Raw genomic sequence first — 23,416 nt, forward strand, 5'->3', positions numbered from 1 at the left:
ATAAGGTATATGTAACTGAAATTCAACTTTTACTCAGTTTAATTAATACTGTTAAAATCAGTACAACTCACAATTTCTCCCTTTTGTTACTTTAAGAAAGAATCTAGTGACAATGCTTGAAAGAGTTTCAGGGACATCCTTAAGGTTTCTGGAGTTTATATAAAAGCCCTGGGATTTCAGGAGCGGAACCTCTGTCAATGAACACAAGAAATAATTTTGGGGTTTTTTCCGTATTCATATATTATATAGGAAAAAAACTAAACTTGTTCTTTGAGTGCTGCTTGCAATTTCCAAATGCATTCCATGTACTGTTTATCAACATTTGAAAAGTTTTTTAAGCAGAAGGCTAGGATGAGGTGGTGAATCTGGCATCTGTACTGAAGTATGCTTTGGAAAAACAAGTTTTCTGCTGTGAAATGACACGACATAGTGCAAGTTATATACACAGTTACTCCTGTTAATTGGTAGCTGTGGTACTGAAAAAGTGTGCTTAGAGACTATTTACAATATAGTAAAAACATTTACTAGCAGTAGCTTAATCAAATTTAAGAACATCAGACAGATAGGATGCTTTTTTAATTGTCTCATTTAGTTTTGAAACATAAGGCCCTGTTCACTTCATTTAAGTCTCACAATGAAGGGAAGCCTGATCAATCTGTCTTGTGTCTTCTTAGGGTGAGACTGCAATTGAGTGGAAGCAACAGATGAACAAAGCCCACATTCAAATCTGTAGCTCATTAAAATATGTTAAAAACAGGGTTAAATCTCAATTGTAAGTGAACAGTACTTGGCTTTTTTCAACAACATACATTGGATTAATAAACCATTCATTCATTAGCTCTCAACCAATGGAATAAATAGCCATGCTGTTTAAACCTTTAACAAGCTTGAAAAAATGCTTTGGAAGAAGAAGGTGTGTATGTGTGTGTGTGAATGTGCAAACCATTATGAAGAATGACACCACTGGTAATCAACACATTTTTTTCCTTCTCAGATATCAAGCAATTGATTAAGGGTGATTTTATTCTCCTAAACTAAAAGAATAAAATATTTTCTTTCTTTATTATCTCACTTTTCCTCCATGTGTTTAAGGCAGCATATATGTCTGCCTTCAATGTCTACCCCACTCCCAGGTTGGTTTGTGTCAGCCCTTTATGGTGGTCCAGAGAAGAAGCACCAACCATGAGTGCTAACACTACCTTTATTGTAAGGTTATAGTATTTAATCTTGCAGGTCTGAAAGTATCACTCCTCTCCCTTGCTTTTACTCTCCCCAAAATGAGAAACAGCCCCTTCTGAGATGCTTTCTTGACCCCCATCCTTCCTATTGACTCACATTTAGTTCATCAGACAGCTGTCAAGACAGCAGCTCTTCTTCCTATCTGCCAAGACGATTACACTTTGGGAAATAGTAATTGGTCTAAAATCTTCTAAGTACACTTCCATAACTAGGACTGAACTTGAATCTAGTCTTCTGAGTCCTAGTTACATTTTACTGGGCGATAAGAGGATACATGTCCTTGACGATGTTCTGTGCATACAATATATCCAAAAAGTAAAAAAAAGTGAAAAAATATTTATGAATTGCACAAAATAGAACTATCCCAATCCTTCTTCAGTTCAGGAACTTAATATTGACCAATATTTTGTTTAACAACTTTTAGCTGTGTATCATTTGTAAGAAAATAGTTTTTTGGGGTACTCACTACAATTACTAAAGAGCGCAAGAAGGGGAAAAGTATCATTACCCAAGGCTTTTGGGACAGGTCAAGATACTCATAAAATTAGGTTGAAAGATCTGTTAACTTGCCAAAGTTAAATCAATGACTTAAGATTATTATATCTATTTTGCAAACTTTTACTAATAAAATAAATGTAAAAATAATTTTAAAAATACCCTATCTGGGCTATAAAAATCTGGATACAGTACTTTTTTCCTGCCATTTAATGAATGTCCAGATTTTGGCATCCTAAATCGAATCATTCCAACATAATAACCAGTATTGTTAATGATAAGAATTATATAACATCTCATATATAACTTGGTTACATTAAAAATTATCCTAGATTACAGGAAAGATCTATTCTTTTCATGTGTTCCTTAGATATAGAATTTAAATGGTTACTTTAATTAGCCTATTATCAAAATGAAACATATACCACAGGATTTCTATTTCATTGAAAAGGGGGGAAATGACATGGCCCTACAAAAAGTGAAGAGAAATACTGATTCATGCAGGATTCGACACAGAGGAATTAAAATAGAGATAGTACTTCAGAAACATGAGATCTTAAGGTGAAAATAGATCTTCAATTAACAGAATTAAGAGCAGGAACAATTTTTGCTACATTACACTTCTAGGGTTTTTCTCTTCTACTTAATCATGTGCAATTCTCAGAGGTTATTTGGACAGGTTCTTGCAGAAGTTTTTTGGGAAAGGTTTTTCAGAAGTGGTTTGCCATTGCCTCCTTCTTAGGCTTGAGAAAAGGTGACTGGCTCAAGGTCACCCACCTGACTTCCTGCCAAAAATGGGACTAGAACTTGCTCTCTCCCACTTTCCAGCTTGATACAGGGGGTGGGATTCAAATGTTTTAACAACTGGGACTGTGGGTGTGGCTAGGTGGGCGTGGCTAGGTGGACATGGCCATGTGACTGGGTGGGCATGGCTTCTCTCTTTTTTGCACACACACACACCCATTTTTTGGCCTTCTGGGCCTCAGCGGAGCCTCCTGGGAAGTGTTTTTGCTCCCAGAAGGCTTCCCTAGGGCCCAGGAATGAAAAAAAAACAGCACGGGGGCTGGGGGCTGAAGGGGTTAAAAGTGGGAGGTGGGAGAGCTGCCCCCCCTCCCTTTTTTGCTTTCCTGGGCCTCAGGGAAGCCTCCTCGGTGAAGCAGTAAGACAGCGAGGTAAATCGCAGCACAGCTGATTGTAGGAACAGCTGTTTTTCAGAAAGGAAAAAAAAGGAATATCTTAAAGGAGTGACTGGGCATGGAAGAACACAGTCAGCAATGTTGGGCATGTGCACAATGTTGCACGTGCACAATAAGGACTGACTGGGCGAGCAGGGAGGGGCAGAGCCAGCCAGGGGCATGATTTTCCGGTTCTCCAAACTGTGCAGAATCATAACAACCGTATAGAACTGGTCCAAACTGATAAAATTCCACCCCTGGCTTGATGCCTTAACTAAATTAGTTCTCTGCAATTCCTGCTAGTCCTAAACTAATCCTAAAAGTTCTAATTGCCAATTACAAGAGATGCCTGCAGTTATAATTCAGAAACATATGAATGATCTCTACTTGTGGTATGGATAGTGTTGTAGGTAAGACATATTCATTCTTATCCTGTTTTTTAATTTATTCCTGAATCATACTTCCTATTTATTTACTAATAACTGTTTCATAACAATCCTTGACTCTGAGCTTTTCTCTGATTCTTTACTACTCTTTAGCAATAGCAATATACTTAGACTTATATATCGTTTCATAATGCTTTAAAGCACTCTCTAAAGTGGTTTACAGAGTCAGCATATTGCCCCCAGCGATCTGGGTCCTCATTTTACTGACCTGGGAAGGATGGAAGGCTGAGTCAACCTTGAGCCTGGTGAGAATCAAACTGCAGGCAGCCGGCAGTCAGCAGAAGTAGCCTGCATTCTAACCACTGTGCCACCATAACTCATTTTAAAAATCAAGCAAACTGTATCGACTTCAAAATTACTTAAAACTTATTTAAAATTCTGAAATAAGTCTAAAAAGTTGGTAGATCACAATTTACCTTTGCAGAAATTGGCTTTCTTTCGGCAAGTTTGTCTTCTATCCATTTGAATTTGTTAATATTTTACCAAGCTTCTTATCATTTATTAGAATAGCTTGTAAGTTAGCTAATTCATAATATTATGATCTCCATTCTGAATTTTCTTTTTCAATGCTAGAGTTAAATTGCTAATTTTCGAAATACTAATCTAGGAGGAATCTAGAATACTTTTGGTTCATCTACCCTTTTTAAAAGATTTACTTCACTTTGGATGTAAGATGACCTGCCACCCAAACATTTCTGGCTTTTCTAAGGTAACCTTCACCTCAAAAATTAAATATGTGCTTATAAAAAGAGAACAATGTCAATATTTAGCGGAATTCTATAAAAGAAATTAATCGAATTTCAGAACTGAGATAGCAGAGGTGCCCCCCCTCCCCAAGGCTTCACTGTTTCATGAACAGGGCTGCAGATGCTATGCAACATGGTCAGAATTTGGCAGGGATCCTGCCTGCTAAATAGTCTTCTTTGAAAAAAGCAAGGTGAAGAAAAAAGGACCAGTGGCCAGCATGTTGGCAAACAAGAGAGATCAAAACACCTTCTCCGGAAGCCCCAAAAATCCATCTCAAGGCACACAGCTTCTATGGGCCAGGATCCCATTCTAGCAGTGTTAAAACGTACAGATTTCCATCCATATGGAAAAACCATATGGGATTCTTTCTGTTACAAGAAGAAAAGCAGCTGGGGATGAATTTGGCAGAGAAAGGAGTCTTTGGGGAAAAGGTGAAGCCACATCTTTCTCTTATTCTCCTCCTCTGCTCCCTCCCTTTCTGATCAAACAGCATTGAAAAAGACAGCACAAAACAGATGCTGCCAAGATGCATGGAAGAGGAAACAAGGGGAGAAAGAGTGCCTGAAAGAATATGGTTAAACTCTTCATGACCTGGTCTCTATTGACCCCAAATACAAAATGCATTAAGATGTCTAACATTTACTGGAAATAAAATTCCAGTGGAATCTTGGGGAAAACTTTCTAAAACAGGAGCTGTAGAATCAATTCCCTCTAAAGGTGGTGGAATTTCCTTTGGTGCATGTGTTCAAGCAGAGGCTTAATGGCCATCTGTCATAGATGCTTTAATTTGGAAACCTGCACTGAACAGAGGGTTAGGTTTGATGACCCTGGTGCCTCCTCAACTCCATTATTCAACCTTTTTGTCACAGTCAAGGGAAATAAACTTATACCAACACTGTAAATTAAGATCGTGATCTGTACTGCTGACCTAGAAGAATCTGAGACACAAATATATTGTAGAAGCGACTTTTATTTTGATCGGAGAAATAATTTGGGAGGCTTCCGCTGGCTGCCAAACCCCCACTCATTTCTTGGGCAGAATGGACTCTATCATGAAACTGGCTAGAGTGACTTTGTTATGGTCTGAAACCAAATAAAAGTGAGCTGAATATCAAAGAATGAGAGTGTGGTTTATTTATAAGAGATATACATACACTTCTAACTCCTATGCACAGTAAAGAAAGGACAGAAAAAGTAATCTAAGTATATTTTCTGAAGCAAAACAGCCAGAACTGCCAGATAAGCAATGCCTGTCTCAGAAAAGAACAAACTTCAGGCAATGGGTCCCACTGTCAAGGCCCATGTAAATCAGAAACAGTATCTACTAAACCCATACCCTGTGCAGGTTATAAGGTTCTTGTGAATTCAGTGGTCCACCACATTCAGAAAGGATTGATAATTCAGGATTGTTGTTGTTTCTTTCTGGACCCAAATGTAATATTTTCTGTTCCAAAGAAATGTAGTGTAATTCTATATAACAAGATTTATAGGAGGAAACTTCTCTTCTGGTAGAAAGAAATGTCAACTCCCATCATGACTCAAGGAAGGAAGTTCACTTTAACTGATACCGGAAAGTCGATTACAATTCATCTGAAAAAATAATGTCAGGGAAAACAAAGAGCACAGCCTGACCCTACCTAAGAAGACTTCTCAGACTTCCTAAACCTAGTGCTCCGAGTGAACTTGTAACTGCCTCATTGATTAGAAGAAAAAAATCTCACTTACCAGGAACAAAGATGTGACAGAATAATCTTTTAAGGAGTCCTTGGACAGAACCAATGACTAAAGCCACTTTGATGGATTCTACATATATGTATCATTCTGGAGGGCTTTTAAAAAGGATATTCCCAAAATGGAAAATGAGAACCAATTTAATTGAGTGATTGAGATGCTGGACAAGCAGTGGGGAAACCTGAGTTCTAGATCTGCTCTAGGTGCAAAAGCCAGCTGGATGACCTTGGGCCAAGAAATCTTCCTCAACCTTAGGAAGAAGACAATGGACAATTTGTTATTGAAAGGTTACCTTGATAACTGCAGGAACTTGTATATATAGCTGCCAACAGCCAAAACTTACTTTCCCCAAAAACACCAGGCAGAATATGTGAGGTGATATCCCCTACAGTTTGTTAAATATATTAATAACTAGACTGAATTAATTGTGGACGTGGCTAAAAAGCTGGAAGACAATCTTTTGGAAATGTATGGAGAAAAAAATTATCACCAAACCTAGAAAACTATTACTTTGCCAATTAATATTTGATGTAGAATTCCATCCTGATTTAGTTGATACAGCTGTACTAGATACACGTAGAAATCATCACCAACAATTCAATAAAGACATGCAATAAATAAAACTATAAGAGTTGCTTCCCTTGTTAATTATGTTTGCATATTAATTATGTTTGCAAATAATAAATAACAATTCCTGCCATATAAACTACATAGCTTTTTCATAGAAAAAGACATATCATATTAGTAGATTATAAGAAGCATTTATAAAATTATTTTAAATGCCATATTATGTTAACTTTTTATTACTTTCTACCTTTTTTATTACTCACAGCAAGAGTACTTTAAATTTTATTGCTGTATTTATTATGATTAGGTTTCAGTTTTTATTGTAGCCAACCAGACCATGCTGCCTTTTCTTCCTGATGCTCTTCAACATGTCACACGTTTATGGTACCTGCTTCTCATTTACCAGCCATACCATCACACCAAAAGTTCGTATCATACTTTTCTTCGGTGTGTAGATTAGCCTAGACAGATATCAATAGGGCTTCTAAGGAAGATTGTGAGGATACCATATTTATCTAAAAGTTATTCTGTGTGCTGATTTATCAAAGTATGAAACATTTTAATGGGTACTTCAAAATAAATTGACTTAAATGAGCCCAGAATTTCTGAATAAGTTATTGTTGAAATAGTTGTACTCTTCTCTTGCAGCTTTGAGGCCATGTGTACTGTTAGAGGCAGCCAGCTACAATTTAATTAATAAAACTAAATAGATTCCAGTGTTTTGCTCTTCAAATCTCTGTTTTTAGCATGGTCTGTTGAACAAGCCATAGCAGCCTGCTTGACACATAACCAGGGAGATGCATTTTTCATGCTAAGGGCCACACTTGGCCTTTGGGTAGCATGCGATGCTGTGTGTGTGTGTGTGTGTGTGTGTGTGTGTGTGTGTGTTTGCAAAAGTAAGCAAAAGCAAGTTAAAGAAGTGGATGAAGTCAAAACAAAAACTAAATGTGATTTAACACAAATTTAATCAGCATGTTATTTGAATATTTTTCAGGTGTTTATTTTTACTATAGTATGTTTAAAACTACAAGGTGATTATTTGGGAAGATCTTTGAACTTTGAATTTAAAGTTTTGGGGGACTTCATAGAGGTATTGTTGCATTTAAGACAATGTTTTTTCAAATTTGGCAATTTCAATATTTGTTTCAATATTCAAACTTTAATATTTGGAAATTCTGGCAGTTAAAAGTCCACGATTCCTGGAAATCTTAAAGCTGCCAAATTTGTGAAACACCGATATAAGACTTTTGAGGGAGGTATTCATGGAGTCTTGTATCATATAAATAATATCTCAATAATTACTTGTCTTTTGAATTGGATTTTCATTCAACATAGATAAAAGGTCTGATGGAAAAGAAGTAATAATATAAACCTATTGGAAGAAAATCCAGTGGACACAAGACGGCTTACTATCTGGTAATTGAATATAATGATATAAGGATATATTCTCATTTAGGGTTAGGACTATACATTAATTAATTTTTATCTTTTTTAAAGTTAATTTGAAAATTATGTTGCTTCCAGCTAAAATTGTTGACCAACATAGTTTAATCTTTTAATTATTGCCATGTGAATTTGAACTGAAAATTTGACTGATTGTATAAAAACTTATTAAATATAAACACATATGCTTCTGTAGATTTTTACAGAGATTTGTTAATTGCTTAATGAAAGATATCTTCCAGATACTACAGTCTTAATTTAGTTCAACATATTTAATTTTATACTAAACAATATTCATATGTGTGCAATGAAATGATAAAGCCAACTGAAAAAGCTTAAAATGCTAATGGATGAAAGTGCGACTGAGTGCTAAACTAAAATCTATAACATTTATTTCAAGATAAAAGATGGTCTTTTTAGGAGATTATGCATATAAAAAGTCATATTTAATAGAACAATTAACATCACAATAAGTTTTGTTTCACTCATTCAGTGTTTATCCTAAATAAATGGTGAAATCTTTAAATTGTGCATGAAACTAGAATGAATACTTTTTAATAAGCAATACAAATGTCATCTTTCTATGGTACCATCAAAATAAATAAAATAACCCCCCGCCCCTTTGCTGACATTTAAAATGAATACAAATATATCTAGCAATTATCCTTCTTATGAACAATTCTAGGCTTCATTTAGCGAAACCAATCAGCTTTAATTGATTAATAAGTGGCAACACAGTAGTAATGTCAACCATTTTTGCAAAAGCAAATTGCTAGCAATGCCAAGTAGATCTGTATCTTTATTTTTTGCTTTAAACAAGACCTTAGTCTGGCATGATCTTTTCTTTTTCCCCAGTAGGGAGCATAAGCCCTCTAGCTTCCCCGAATGTTTTCTTCTAAGGCTGTACCTTGGCCAGAATACAGCTGCTCTGAAGCAGTCTTTGTATTGACAATGGGGTCATCCCACCATCTTCTTTTCAGATCAATATGATTGGTACAAACAATAGTTTGATTTTGATTGCTCTAGAGCACGCTTGGGTAGAATCTCTGAATGCAAGAGAATTGCTCCAAAACAATGGCCCGCTTCATCATCCAAAGTATCCCTTTTTCAGACAGCTGCCTCTGCCACACTCCCCCTGACAAACGTCCAGAAAAACAGATGGTTACAGCATTCATGGGCAGTTTAGTGAAAACCCCAGAGTCGGCTATTCAAGATATCTTATCATCACGCTCATAAAAAGAACTATTTCCTAAAGCTACAAGCTAACAATACCTTTAAAAATTGTTCCAATCAGAGATATCAGAGAATATATGTAGACTTTTTTTAGATGTCAAGGAATACAATTAACATATTTTGAGCACTAAAATACTGGGTTGTTTTTTTTTAAAGCAAATTGATATGGTTGCATTGTGAAAATTATGGTGCTTGCCTAAAGCATACAACTACCAAACTCAACTACCAAACAGTAACATGAGGCATAAGGATGTCTCAAACATCATATCTGGCTGTTTTTAAACCTTTAAAAACAACAGAAGATCTAACGTCATATTTTATTGTACAGATTTTCATTTAATAGACTGGAGCATAAGTTCCTAGAAAAATGTACTTTGGCACAGTGGGTACATGTCTTCCAAGCATGAGTTCCACTATCCCAACAATCTGGAGATTCTTTTGAAATGACAGCAACTGCCTTTTCACTGAGCACACAGGTGTAGGCCCTTCTTTTTCGTAATTTCTCTCAGAAAGGCAAAAACTAGAATAGAGTGGAGTGGAGCGAAGCGGAGCGGAGCGGAGCGGAGCAGAGCAGAGCAGAGCAGAGCAGAGCAGAGCAAAGTAGAGTAAGAGTAGAGTAGAATAGGCCTTCTAGTCCAGCCCCCTCCGGCAGGAGATCTTAAATCAGGGCTGTCAAAACTCACAGCCCACCAGCCAGATGCGTCACACGCTGGCCAAGCCCATGTCTGGTTTAGCAAAGGGGAAATATGTCACAATACATTACGTGATGACACTAGTTTAACATCCTTCCCTATACCATTTCAGACAAATGGCTGTCTAGTATCTTCTTAAAATCCTCAAAGCTTTCAAAGTTCTGATGGCCACACAATACACACATGGTCATATGATTGCATTTTTACCTCTTGCAACTGGCTTGCCTTTATGGCTGCTTGTAGCATTCCATGTTCATGCGACTCTAATAATAATTATTATTATTTTTGCCAATTTCTGGCACTTACTTCCAGTTTCTGGAAAAAAATCCATTGGGTATAATAGAATAACAATGGTGGCATTTGTTTAACAAGCATGGTGTCCACTTAACAACCACACCAGAAAAGATTGTAAAATTGGGCACAGTCACATGGTGACCTGCTTAATGACCACCATGACTTATGACCATAATTCTGAACTCAATTTCAGTCACAAGTTGATGACTATCTGTACTGAAAACAAAGGCAGCACTTTTTTATACATTTAGGAAGTGTTAAGACTGAAATGGGTTAAATCCTATATTAAAAATTACAATCTTAAAAATATTGAGCCATTATTGGGAAAACCACATTTGAATTTCACAAGATTTGGATAGAGTCTCCAGATCAAATGGGTCTTTTTCTTGCGATTGGGAACAGTTGCTGAGAACAGCTGAACAATCCCAGAAAAGACACCAACTGTTTCAAGAAATTGTGCTATGTGCTTCCCTATACTACTTTTCCCTTTAAATGTAAGGTGCTGTACAGCCCTAATGAATAGTGCAAAATGTATCAATCTAAGACTCATTGAGTTCATTGCATTTGACTCTAAGTAGATGTATTACATTCCTAACAACCCTGACACAAAACATTACTTTGAAATAATGCCTAGTGACATCAGCTTCAGGATCTGACCTTTTCTGGCCTTCTGAAGTAATGCATAATTTGTTGGAACTGAACCCAGAAGACCTATGTTCAAATCCCCATTCCAGCATACATCTTATTGGATAATTTTGGCTTAGTCATTTTACCAATCTTCCATAGAACTCCTTTGGTAGGAATAAAATCTGTGGGTGAGTCTGTTTTTCCCGTTTTTCCACATGTGTGCGCCTTGATTTCTCAGAGGAAAAAGGTAACTACTCCAAAGTGAATCTGCAATCTTGCAGGATCTGAGAGAGGTCCCTTCAAGGTGGCATTTCTTCTGCAAGAGCAACATGCCTTCCCTTAGAAGAATGTCTTCCTATTTATTGAGTTTCTGAAAGGGGAAAGTACTTAGAGAATATTTGGAGGACGTTTCATTTTAGGATCTGCCTCTGTTGGTTGGTGCCTTTGTTATTTATGATACTTATTACTTACTCAAAGAAGTTTTTAACCCTTATTGTCTACTTTATGCTGCTTAAAGCTGCTTTGGGATAAAATGCAATAGGAAGACAATAGTTTTATTGAGATCACTCAAACAATAAACACCCCTCATCTTTTCAGCACTTTGAAATTTTCTTTCTTTTATTATATTTTGCTTTGCCATTCTTTTTATCTCCTTTACTTCATCCTATCTTGTGTGCTTGAATCATTCTGTGTCACACACCACTCTTCCTATGGTTTCTAGTTCTGTCATACAACTAGCATGTAAAGCCATACTCAAGCCAACTACTTAGATGTCAATACAAAGGATAGGTATAAGTGCCAATTAATATTGTTAGTCCCTCAAAAATCATTTAAAAATTCTATTTATCTTCATTGTTTATATCAAAGGCATTATTTTAAAAAAATATTTATTTTATTTAAACACATTTCTATCCCACCACAATCAAAATGAGACTCTTGGAAGCTTACAATTTTACATAAAAATCTGATAATAGTTCCGATTTCACAGCAGTTTCAGGCTTTGTAAGCTGTACCACTTCAGAATGCTTTAGCAAGAAATACGAGTAATCCTCAACTTACAACCACAATTGGGATAGGTTATTGTGATCCAAGTCAAGTTGGACTGAATGTTACAATTTTTACAGTGGTAATTATGCAAATCATTGCGTCAATCACACAGTCATTAATGCAATGAAGTCATTACGTGAATCCAACTTCCCCAATGGGGAAGAAATTGGCAAAAAGGTAACAAATCATGATCACATGATCGCATGATGCTGCAACCTGTCATAAATGCAAGCCAATTGCCAAGCATCTGAATTGCCTTCACTGTGATTCATATTGCCCAGACACCAATGACTTTTTCTCTACTACTAAAATCACATAACAGCAAGCTAATATTCAGAAATAATTCTAAATGTAAATATTAATATAAAGATACATAATTCTAGTGAGTACTGCTCTTTGTCATAGTCTATCAAATAGGCTAGCAGGAATATAATGCTGGAATATCATCCAACAAGAGTTAGTTATCTTATCACAGGTCTTCTTGGTGTTTGTGAGCATATCAGTGTGTAAATCAGATAAGACAGAATGAGGGAAGGATTTGTATGGGTACGGAGGGATGTTAATCTAATCTGTCCAAATCTAGCATATAATTCAACATACATGTGGCATTTAGGGAGAAAAAGATACCCATCTTATCTTATTGGAGTAAACCAAGAAATAAGAAAACTGCATAGGGAGCCCTATATTTCAGGTTCCAGTCTCCTAGTGAAGTTTTATTATATTGATTCAGCTTTGATATCTACATAAAATATGAATGGTCCACACAATAACATCTAATATTTTGTTACTGTTCCATCTATCTTGTTTATATTTTTGGCTCTTACATCTTAGTCTCCACAGATCCACACTCAGCTTTGGTCTTTCAGAGATGTAGATATCTCAGCGCTACTGATGATCTGCAGTTCCTTTCAGAAGTTGCCTTCAGAATTAAGTCTATCTTCTGACCTCTTTCTGTTATTTGGAAGGTTTGAAAACAGATTATTTATTCATTGGTGGGATACGTAAGTGTGAATGCCTTTTGCAGACTTTCCAGACACTAGAGATTCAGATGTACAGATTAGTGTGACATGAGCACATACCTCTGCTCCTCTGTCTTCTGTATGGCTAGGTTCACACAATCTGTTAAATTGTTCTTCTATTGTCTCTATTATCTTAAAGCACGATAAGTAATATATGTTTAAAAGAGTAAAATATAAATCATACTAAATACTGAAGTATTAACATGCTATGTTAATACTTCAGTATTTAGTATGATTTATATTTTACAGGCTATGTTAATATTTCTACAAGTATTAACATATACTATTCTCTTTCAAAGTAAACTTATGTAAAGTGCAAAATAGACTAAGCAAAAAAAAAGGTTAACATGTTTGTTCTATAAAATTCTCTTTCCTGTCTCTTTTATAGGATCTTATCAATTCTATTCAACACAACTTTCTTACTCTTTCTCTTCTTCTTGCCCATCTGGAAGAAACACTGGTGTCATGACTGTTGTGCAAATGATAATTATGTAACTTGTATTAGTTGCACCATAACATGAATGACATATAGTATAGGATAACATTTTGTTATGATGTCTTCATACACACAATACCCACTTTTCCCCATATCTTAATGCAGACAATCAGTCTGATGCAATTACCTCATATATTTGTTTTGCTGAGTACTTCTTCCATAACTTTCAGTTCCTCACTTTCAGTCCCTATTAATTAATTAGACATGTATTTTTACCCTGTTTCTCGTTTTACTCCATCCTCTTTGAATTCAACGTACTTTTATGTTTCTCTTAATATTTCCAACTCTCACTTTCATATAATAAAGTGGGCATATCCTTTTTTGCTCCTTTTGACAAAAAGTCATTCCTTGCAGCCACTACTCTACCCACCACCATTACTTTCATATCTTAGAATGTCTCAATTTCTTCATTTGTAGTGATTGGTTTACCATAGTACACAGCTTCATTATTTTGTTCTAGCTGTTTGCCATGCGCATGTGTAAATTACAATTGTTCATTCAATTTTTCTTGTTAAGCACACTTATCTTGGTGTTTTAAGATTTTAATGTTCAGTTCCATATTCCTTGTTTTATTGTACAATCTATCCAACATTCTCTGCAAATCATTCATATTCTCATCCATAGCAGGGCATTAAGAATACACCAACATATTTCCAAACTCACAGGCATTCCTTATACATTTATCCATAAAGTTGATAAACAACAAAGGTGTCAAACCCTGTAGTAACAAATCACACTGGAGGCCTGATTAGTTAGATTTATTACAAAACAAGCTAAGGTGACACCACAAGAATTGCAACCAGTACATCTTCTTTCAAGCATTACTTTATAGTTATGTCACTGTCAGTTCCAGACCATGGAATCAGCTCAGCAGGAAGGCTAAACCTACTTTTATTGAGTTGGCTATAATAACAGTTCTTGCAAGTCTGATTGTGCTGAATCTCCTCCCATCTCTTCATCAACAGCTGGAAGTGGGGATAGGAGGGCATAAAAATAGAAAACCATCTATGGCTGCCTTACAGCATATTTACATCATTCATTACAACTTTTATTAGTTAGAGAATGCATTGTAACACAAAGGAACATTGCACAGGTCTTAGTCTCTATTCCATGTGGAAACATTCAACAAACATTTCATTCATTCTTCCACATACTTTATTTCTAACACATACTGCTCATGTTGCATTCAAAAGACAACTTTCCATTTCATCTTCAGGCAGAATATTCTAAAATTCAGATCTATGCAGTTTATCATATGCTTCCTCTAAACCAAGAAACTTCATTAATTTTTCACATTTTTTTCTATTATTAATTCTTCATAGGCAAATGTACTATTATGAGAAAGGACATTTAAAGAAGCAATTTGGGGGCTGGAGTTGGGGGGGGTTGTTCTTTGGTACCTTCAAGTTAGTTTTTGACTCCTGAAGATTTCCTGCACTAATCCCCACAATTTTATTGGCAAGGTTTTTCAAAAATGGATTGCCATTGTCTCCTTCCTAGGGCCGAGAGTGAGTGACTTGGTCAAAGTGATCCTGCTGGCTTTCGGCCTAAAGCATGGCTAGAATTTAATCTCCTGGTTTCTAGCCTGCTGCCTTAACCACTACAGGACAAGAACAGAGATGAGTCTTTAGAACGTAAGTAAAACATCCTACCCACCCCACAAAAGATCACACTTTCCATATTGCACTTAACATTCTAAGCTAAACCAAACAAACTTCATCATGGTTTAGAGCAGGGGTGTCAAACTTGCGTCGTCATGGCGTCGTCACATGACATAACATGACTTTTTCCCCCTTCGCTAAACCAGGCATGGGCGTGGCCAGCGCTTGATGCTTCTGGCCCGCAGGCTGCAAATTTGCCAGCCCTGCAAATTTGCCAGCAATGTACAAGTTCAGTCACCAAACCTGTTGGAATAGCTTCTCAAAGGTCAGAATGCTAAAATTAGTAAATTCAGTATCAGTGTCATTCTGAATTCAAATACTTTCTTGTATATTGAAAAGAAATTACTCCTAGAACCATTCATCTGAACCATTCAAAACCTAGGATTATTTTTAGTAATTAAAAGTTACCAGATAAAATTGGCAGTGAAAATGCCATTATAAAATCTTGCAGAACTCATGACTAATTCATTTCTCACATTTATTCATATGACTCAGACTTACCATTGTTAACCAGAAGAAAGTTTGATTTACATAATGATAAAGTAACTCAGTTTAGAAGTAAAAAAATGTGATCATCAATATAAATAATCCAAGATTTTTTTAAAAGTCAGAACTGTCTCTTTTTGATCTTGCACGTATTTCAGGAAGAAGGAAGTGAGGGAAATTAAAAAGAATGTTTCTTTTAATCTTCACCATTTTATCCTACTGAGTTAATCACATGTGACAATGATTCCAGCCTATTTCAGAACCTGTTAAGGATTCTGTCCAGCTGAAATACACTGTTTCAACTATTGCAGGAGGCAGGTATGTCTTAGAGAGATACCAACTTCCTTCATGTGAAAATAAAGTTTCAGCTGTATGTATGTATATGGAAGTGAGTTCTTATAGATAGAGAGAATTGTGATCTTAGAACCCTAAACTGTTTCTCCACTTGAGTTTAAGATTTTTTTAAAAAAAAATATGGATCTTTGGATTACACCTCAACTATAACAGTAGTTCACCAAAAAGAGAATGGTTGTCCCATACAGAATTCAACAGATATAATAATCCTTATGTAGAAGTAGCAGTTCAAACAGTCTTTTTTTTATGCCATGGGTTTTACAATCTAAACGTAGACATTTAATTCCCACAGTCATATTCTCAAATTGGCCTAAAAGTGACAGTAAGCTCTTTGAAGAGGATGACAATGTCCTTTTCAATTATAACTGGTGATGTGACCACAGAGAATGTTCAATTATTAAGCCTGGGGACAAAATAGACCAGGAGAGAAATTCTGGATTAGTATATGCCCTCTGCTGTTCATCTGAGAAACAACGGCCACTGTAATTTTTCAGGATAGATACAGCACACAAAAATTCCACAGCCAGTAGAAAGATGGCAAGCTACATTTAATCATCCTGGTTGCTCTTCTCTGCACTCTTTCTAGAGTCTCAACATCTTTTTTACAGTGTGGTGTCCAGTTTTGGTCATAATTTAGTTGCATAGTTTGGCTTCAACATGTTATATAAACCAGGCCGTCCTTTAATTTATTACTATTTATTAGATTTATATCCCATTTCTCATTTAAGACCTGAAAACAGTAAACAGCAGTCCTTCTTCTTATGAGACACAATTGGGTTGAGAGCAGGGGTGGGATTCTACCAGTTTGCACCTATTCGCTAGAACCGGTTGTTAACATTCTAAACAATTTGGAGAACCGGTTTTTAGAAGAAATTACTGGCCTAATCCTGTAAGGAAGGCAGGAAGGAAACATCCTGGTGTTGCTTACAGAAACTGCCTCTCTGTTAACCCTTATTACATTCTTGGCAGGACTAGACTTCCTGTCTCATGAACTTCTCTGGAGTTTTTTCCCCTCCTTTGCTGGTACTTTGCTTGTGTGGAGTGACCATTTAACATTACAATGGCACTGAAAAAAGTGACCTATGACCATTTTTCACACTTACGACTATTGCAGCATCCCCACAGTCATGGGAGGCCAGGCGAGGAGATGCGTGCCTCAATGTGAGTGATGTTGAGTTGGCCACACCCAGCTAATAGCATGACCACCAAGCCATGTCCACCACCTAAGTCACGCCCACAGAACCGGTTGTTAAAAATTTTGAATCCCACCCCTGGCTGAGAGTGACTGTTCTAGAGGCACCAGCAAGACTCCATGGCTGAGAATGGACTTGAACCTCAGTTTCTCTGCTTCTTGTCCAACCTGCACCATTCCACTGGCTCCAAGCAGATTAACTAGTGAATTTAGATACCACTATCTTCATTTCCACTTTTTACACTCACTGTCCAGTTGACATTCAGACTTCTTTGAGCAGTCACCTTAATGAGATGATGCAGACATAATAAATATGAGTAACTGTCTTATAATAAATCAAGCTGTCAGCTCTCCAGGATTTCAGAGATGAGATATTACATGTGTGATTAAATGTATGATCTTTTGTGCTCATCGTATCTCTTCACCAAAAAGCTGCAGCCCCACTGATTGGAAAAAGCATTAAGACAATTTAAAAATGGCTGTTTCCCTGCTGCCACCAAGGCTGTGTTCCCATTCTGTAGGAGGCATCCAGTGACTGAATTGTTAATATTACGTAACTTGGCTATTTTCATCATGTTCATGGGAAAAACAAGAGATTTGGAAATTCCCCTTTAGCTTCAGGCAATTCAATTTTTCTAACAAACTCTATGGCTTGTTCATACTGTTGGATGACTACCCTGTCTATTTCACCATCCTCCTCATTTGTACTGCAGCAAAACTCTTGCGAAATCCTAGAACACTGTATGTTTCCAAGTTCTGCCCAAAATGTTAATGTACAATGTCCTTTTGTTTGCACAAGATGGTTTTCTGCAAACACACACACACACACACACACACTCAAGAGAACAGAAAAGAAGTTTATGTTCAAGATATTCGTTAATGAAGAAACTTTCACATGCAGTACATCTACCAGGAAAAGGTGCATAGAACAATTTTAGTTTTTTCTTGGTAAAAAGTTTTAGCAATTTTTTTTTTTTTGCCTCAAAATAATGTAGGGAATTTGATATAATTTTTTTAGGAAAAGTTTTCACCAAAATAAAAGAACGCTGTTTTTTTAAAAGATGTTGTTGCATTCTTCCTTGACTTATGTGCTCAGCAAGGAAAACCTGTAATAGGCCAGAAGTGGTAGTAATTTATCTCCCACAGCAAGAGAATACAAACATTTTACTGTACTAGTAAAGCACCATAGTAGTTAAGATACCACAGTATTTCAATTTTCCTTTTGATTTTTACAGTATGTTTTTATACCTCTATCCCACTAAGTCTAACCCAGAGAATACTTTCCCTTGTCTTCCCTTCCATTCTCTTTTCTCATATCCAGAAGCAATATCAAAACTTGGAATTCTGTATTAAAAAAACATGCATGTAATGAGATGATTTATTTTCTAAAGTTCTCACATTACCTTCAGAATCACTGAGATCTCATACAGCATGTAATAATGAGTAATATTCGAATATAGCTTTTTTACTAGCCTGTAGAAACATTCATTTTCCAGACAATAATTTTAAATAACAGACATTAATAGGAGACATGCTAATGTCTGTGGCTCTCTAACTGAATTTTCAGATAAAACGAGGCATCTTCTAGGATAAGGATATGAAAGAGAATTTAATCCCTTTGAAGACATTATTATTATTGTTATTATTATTGTTGTTGTTATTGTTATTGTATTGTTATTTCATGGGTGCTGTAGTTTCTAGAAGCTGTGATCCCATGGTTGTTCCTCTGATTTACTGGTATACTTGTCCAGAGGTGATATTTAGCAGGTTCTGACCAGTTCTGGAGAACCAGCAGTGGAAATTTTTAGTAGTTCAGCGAACCAGCAAATACCACCTCTGAGTGGAGATTTTACAGTCCCCTGCCATGCCCACCAAACCATGCCCACAGAACTGGTAGTAAAAAAATTTTGAATCCCACCACTGTATTTGTCCATCAAACTGAAAGTAAGCAGTGAAGTAGAAGTGGATGAGGTCCATGATTCTAGGTATTTTGGTCTGTATTTGGCTACGTTGGAGGTGTTATGTAGTATTACTGCCATGGATTCTTTACTTCTGGATCTATGAATGTAAAGAATACTGTAACTTCAAATGAAATTATAATTTCCTCTTCTATTTTAGGTCTTTGATTTTCTTGAGGCACTGTCATGGGGAATTGATAAAATAATTGCTCCCTATTGCGAGATAGCCAAGCTTTTTTTTAAAGTTAGCCTAAGGTATACACATATATACATATACATATATGTTTTCTTAAGTTTTTGCGGGTACTTACAGGTATGGCATTCAGCTTCGTTCGGGTATTTTCCCACGTCATTGTAGTTGTGCTTTTAAAGTTGTAGCAACGTTTCGGCAGAATCTCATCTGCCATATACATACATACATACATACATACATACATACATACATACACACAGAGAGAGAGATAAATAATCCAGAAATTTGATGACCTACATCAAAGGCCTTAATATTACATGCCTAGACAAATTGATGGGTAAGGGTGACTAAAACAATGATTGAAATTTTCTGAAATTCAATATCTGGATCTGATAGAAGAACATGCCATCTATCTATCTATCTATCTATCTATCTATCTATCTATCTATCTATCTATCTATCTATGATAGAAGAACATGCAACTTATTTATTTATTTAAGTGATTGATTATTCTCCCTTTATTATTTTTACAAAAACCTCAGAGTGGGGAACATATCCATCATATTTACATATCATATTTTCCCCACAACAACCACCTTGTGAGGTGGCTTCGGCTGAGAGGGAATGACTAATCCAAGACTGGCTTTCATGGCTAGGATGGGACTTGAATTCACCATCTTTTGGGATAAATTTGAACAATTATTGAACAAGACAATCGCTACTGAGGAGTACATGTATAAATATGTGCATGTGTGTGCGCATTTTGAAGTATAATTAATTTTATTTATTTATATCCCACCTTTATTATTTTTATAAATAATTCAAGATAGCAAATATACCTAATACTCCTTTCTTCTCCTATTTTCTCCACAACTGAGAGTGACCTGCTCAAAGTCATCCAGCTCACTTTCATGCCCAAGGGTGGACTAGAACTCATGGTCTATTGTGCTGTCCAGCCAGTGTATGGGAATTGGACAGTTAGATAGCAATTGTGAGCTGTTCCCTTAAGGGAATGCATCATGGTAAATGTAGCTAAGGTATCCTGGGAAATGTAGTCCACGTCACGTGACCACATCTGTAATCCTGATTGGTCACTAAATTGACCCTCGATGGGTTGGGGAGGTTTCTTCACTCCTGCCTGAACTCACGGACTCATGGTAGCTGCTCTACCTCTACCGCTACAAGATGGGAGGAAAGGAATAAGGAGATAACCATTTTTTTACCTACAAGACAGATATGCAAAGGATTGGACATTAAGAAAAACTTTGTCACAAATGTGAGATGAGGACACCTGATGAACCAATAATAAAGACTTTGTATGAATGTTTTGCTGAGTTTATCTATCTGCATCTGTACAGAAGACAAAATCTACCACTGTACAGAATACAGAACATCTATTGATTTCAAAAACATTGTTCTTTAATTTTCTGCTGAATTTTTCAGTCCCACCAATAGCTTTCAAAACAATACAATTGTTGTTTGAAGATGGAGTTTCAGTCTTCTGAATCCCAAATACTAACTTCTAATTAGTATCAGGCATGATTCTTGTTGGATGTGTAGTAATCACAGGGTTCCCACACACAAACTTCTCTCCTAATGAAAGACATCAGGTTATATTCTTTCCCATTTCCAAGCAACAGGGTAGAAATTATAGGCCTTTTTGGATTCAATCCAATCCTGAGATAGGTTGCTGGAAGAAATAGCTAGATTCATACAATACATTGAACCAAGTCAAGAACTGGCTAAACATGTTATGTGAACTAAAACAGCCAACAGAGAGGCAGAAGAGAACCCTGCGTTTATTTAAACTAAAGTATCCTCATGTAACCAAGTCAAAAGTGAAGTGAAATTGCCCTAAACTGCCACCTAGTGAGTTCTCCAATAAAGAGTAAAAAAGAGCAAACAGCTCAAAATATAAAGCTCTTTAATGCAGAGGAGATGCCATCTAATGCCAGTTCAGTCACAGCCATGGTAGTTTAGGGTCTAACTCCAATAGAGTGAAGGTTTGTCCATTCACTCCTGGTTCAAAAGTTCATGAGATAGTAAGAATGTCCTGTTAAGACTTCCAGAAGTGAATATCCAACTTATTTCTGTTTGCTACTTAACAAGGAGCAAGTATATTTAAATTATGACAGAAGACAAATTGTGATAACTGCTGGATTTATATTTTCATTATGGGGAAGCAGTGGGTGAACCATTAGTTGGGTCTGCACTAATCCACAAAGTAGATTAATACAATTTAGTCTAGTTGGTTATATAAACCAAGTCTAATTATTATAATTGAATTTAAGGGTCAATATGTCAAATACTGAAAACAAGAGGGAGAGAAAGAGAGAGAGAGAAAGAGAGAGGGAGGAAGGGAGAGAGGGAGGGGAGAGAGAGACTGAGTTAAATGGTGGTTAATAGTACTTATCTATCCAGGTTGCAAAAATTCAGATGACTACTAGATAGCAGCAAAAAGGATAATTATCTGTATTCCTTTACTGTAGTATAGATTTTAACCTACTGTAGTGTAGATTTTACAGAACTGGTAGCCCTAGTATAAACATATATATTAAGTGTCAGACTGACTTCTCAACAATTAAGGGATAACAAGAAATACACAAATGTACTAGAACAATAATGTTTTTATTTACTTTCATATGAAGACAATGTTTGTTGCAGGATCATTGTTGCACTGTGTTTGAAGAACATGATATGTTTGCATAACATAATGAATCACAAACTAGCCAAATATGTTTTATACAGCATGTTATATAAATTCAACCCACATAGTTCAGTGTACTCTGCAAATCTAAGAAACTGGGTTGAGGAAAAAGATAGTAAAATTAACAGTAAGAGTACTACTGTACAAGCTGTACATGTTAGTGCTTTGGACTACAATTCCCCCAGTCTCTTGGTTTCTAGTCATGCTCATGTTCATTTCTGTCACTTGGCACTGAAGTCTAAGCCATCAGATTCTAGTCTACATGCATTCTGGGTTTCAAATAAAATCATCCTTTATCCATTACTTTTTCTATATAGAATCTGATGACAACTTGTAGAGCAGGAAGCTGGCTCATCACTTTCTGATGTTCTAATTGGTCATAATAATTGTCCAATTTGGATTATTAATCTAAAGTTTACCAGATACCACTGCGAACAAATAAGTCTCATGTTTGGGTGGTAATTTTGTGCCACATTAAAGGCTTGAAATTTGAATTCAATAAGATTTCAATAATCTGTTTACATGTGTGTACCTGTACAGAAGATAGCTGGGTTCACTCGATTATAAATCCATATATCTTTATTAGGACCAACCGAGGCGTCCTAAACTAGGAAACGCTAGTTTAGAACTTCTCAGTAAGTTGTCATCAGATTGGAGCACAATGGCGAGTTGTTCTACCTACATCCCGTCTTCCTCTCTGGAGACCAGTCTTCATTTATATCGGACGGCACCGCAGAAAAACTTTTTTCTTCTTCTTCCGTAGTTTTCCCTTCGCGATTCCGTAAAAACCATCCGGTACAAGATAGGACAAGCTCCTATATCCCCACCACCCCCCCCGCACCCCGAGCTTCTTCTGTACGATGCTCACTGCGGAACCATGCCTTACTCTCCTGATTCGCTAAAGCCGAGAGCTACGAGAGCGCAGGCAAGCGACTCTTCCCTTACCTTTTCCTCCTGCCGAAAGCACACAACGCCCCGAAAGCCAGAGCGGTAGCGAGCGCCAGACCGTACGCGCCACCAGGCAGCCACTCCAGGAGGCCCATGTTGGGGAGAGCCTTTTTCCTCACCAGCTACCGAAAGCGAAGGTCGTTCCTGCGCTCGGCTAACTTTCTGCGGGGCAGCCGCTCCTTCCTTTCGCTCTCGCGGTCGCTTAATCCAATAGCGGCGCGCTGGGAAGTTTGGAGCTCGACGTCAAGAAAGCCAAACTCCAGTGAGCAACCGCGCTCCGACTGGAGCTCGGGAGTTCCCGGCCCCTCCTCTTGGGATCGGCCGAAAGAGTTGACACAGGAAAAGGGAAAGGGTGAGGCCTGCTCCCCCTCCCTTCCCCGCCCCTTTCCGCGCGAAATGAAAGAACGGATTGTTCTTTTTAGGAAAGGTGGCCAGGTCCGAATCAGTCTCCCAAAGTTGGAAGAAAGTTTCCCCCTGGAAAAGTTACAAGATCTTCAAACCTTAATCCATCGTTATGCGCTCGAATTTATTTTTATTTATTTGTTTATTTTGATTTGACAATTTCTTACAAGATAATAGGAATAAGTATAAACATGAGTAAGAATACAAGGAATAGGTACGAATAAATGGGGACCATAGGACAGGGACGGTAGGCACCATTGTGCA

The 23,416-nt window shown here is 36.8% G+C and overlaps 1 protein-coding gene across 2 annotated transcripts in view; it reads right to left on the minus strand.

The window, feature by feature from the left end:
- Nucleotides 1-23,100, minus strand: part of CYP7B1 (cytochrome P450 family 7 subfamily B member 1) — a 92,276-nt gene extending 69,176 nt beyond the window's left edge. The window contains exon 1 of one of the 2 annotated variants that reach the window (XM_026706145.2): nucleotides 22,748-23,100. In XM_026706145.2, coding sequence (XP_026561930.1) covers nucleotides 22,748-22,845 — 98 coding nt within the window. In that variant the 5' untranslated portion in view covers nucleotides 22,846-23,100. The remainder of the gene's footprint in view (nucleotides 1-22,747) is intronic. The other variant, XM_087931310.1, reaches the window with a different exon arrangement.
- Between the last annotated feature and the right edge of the window lie 316 nt (nucleotides 23,101-23,416).

The sequence above is a fragment of the Pseudonaja textilis genome, chromosome 3 (assembly GCF_049901715.1).
Source record: "Pseudonaja textilis isolate UNSWEBS1 chromosome 3, rPseTex1.2, whole genome shotgun sequence".
Classification (NCBI taxonomy): domain Eukaryota; kingdom Metazoa; phylum Chordata; class Lepidosauria; order Squamata; family Elapidae; genus Pseudonaja; species Pseudonaja textilis.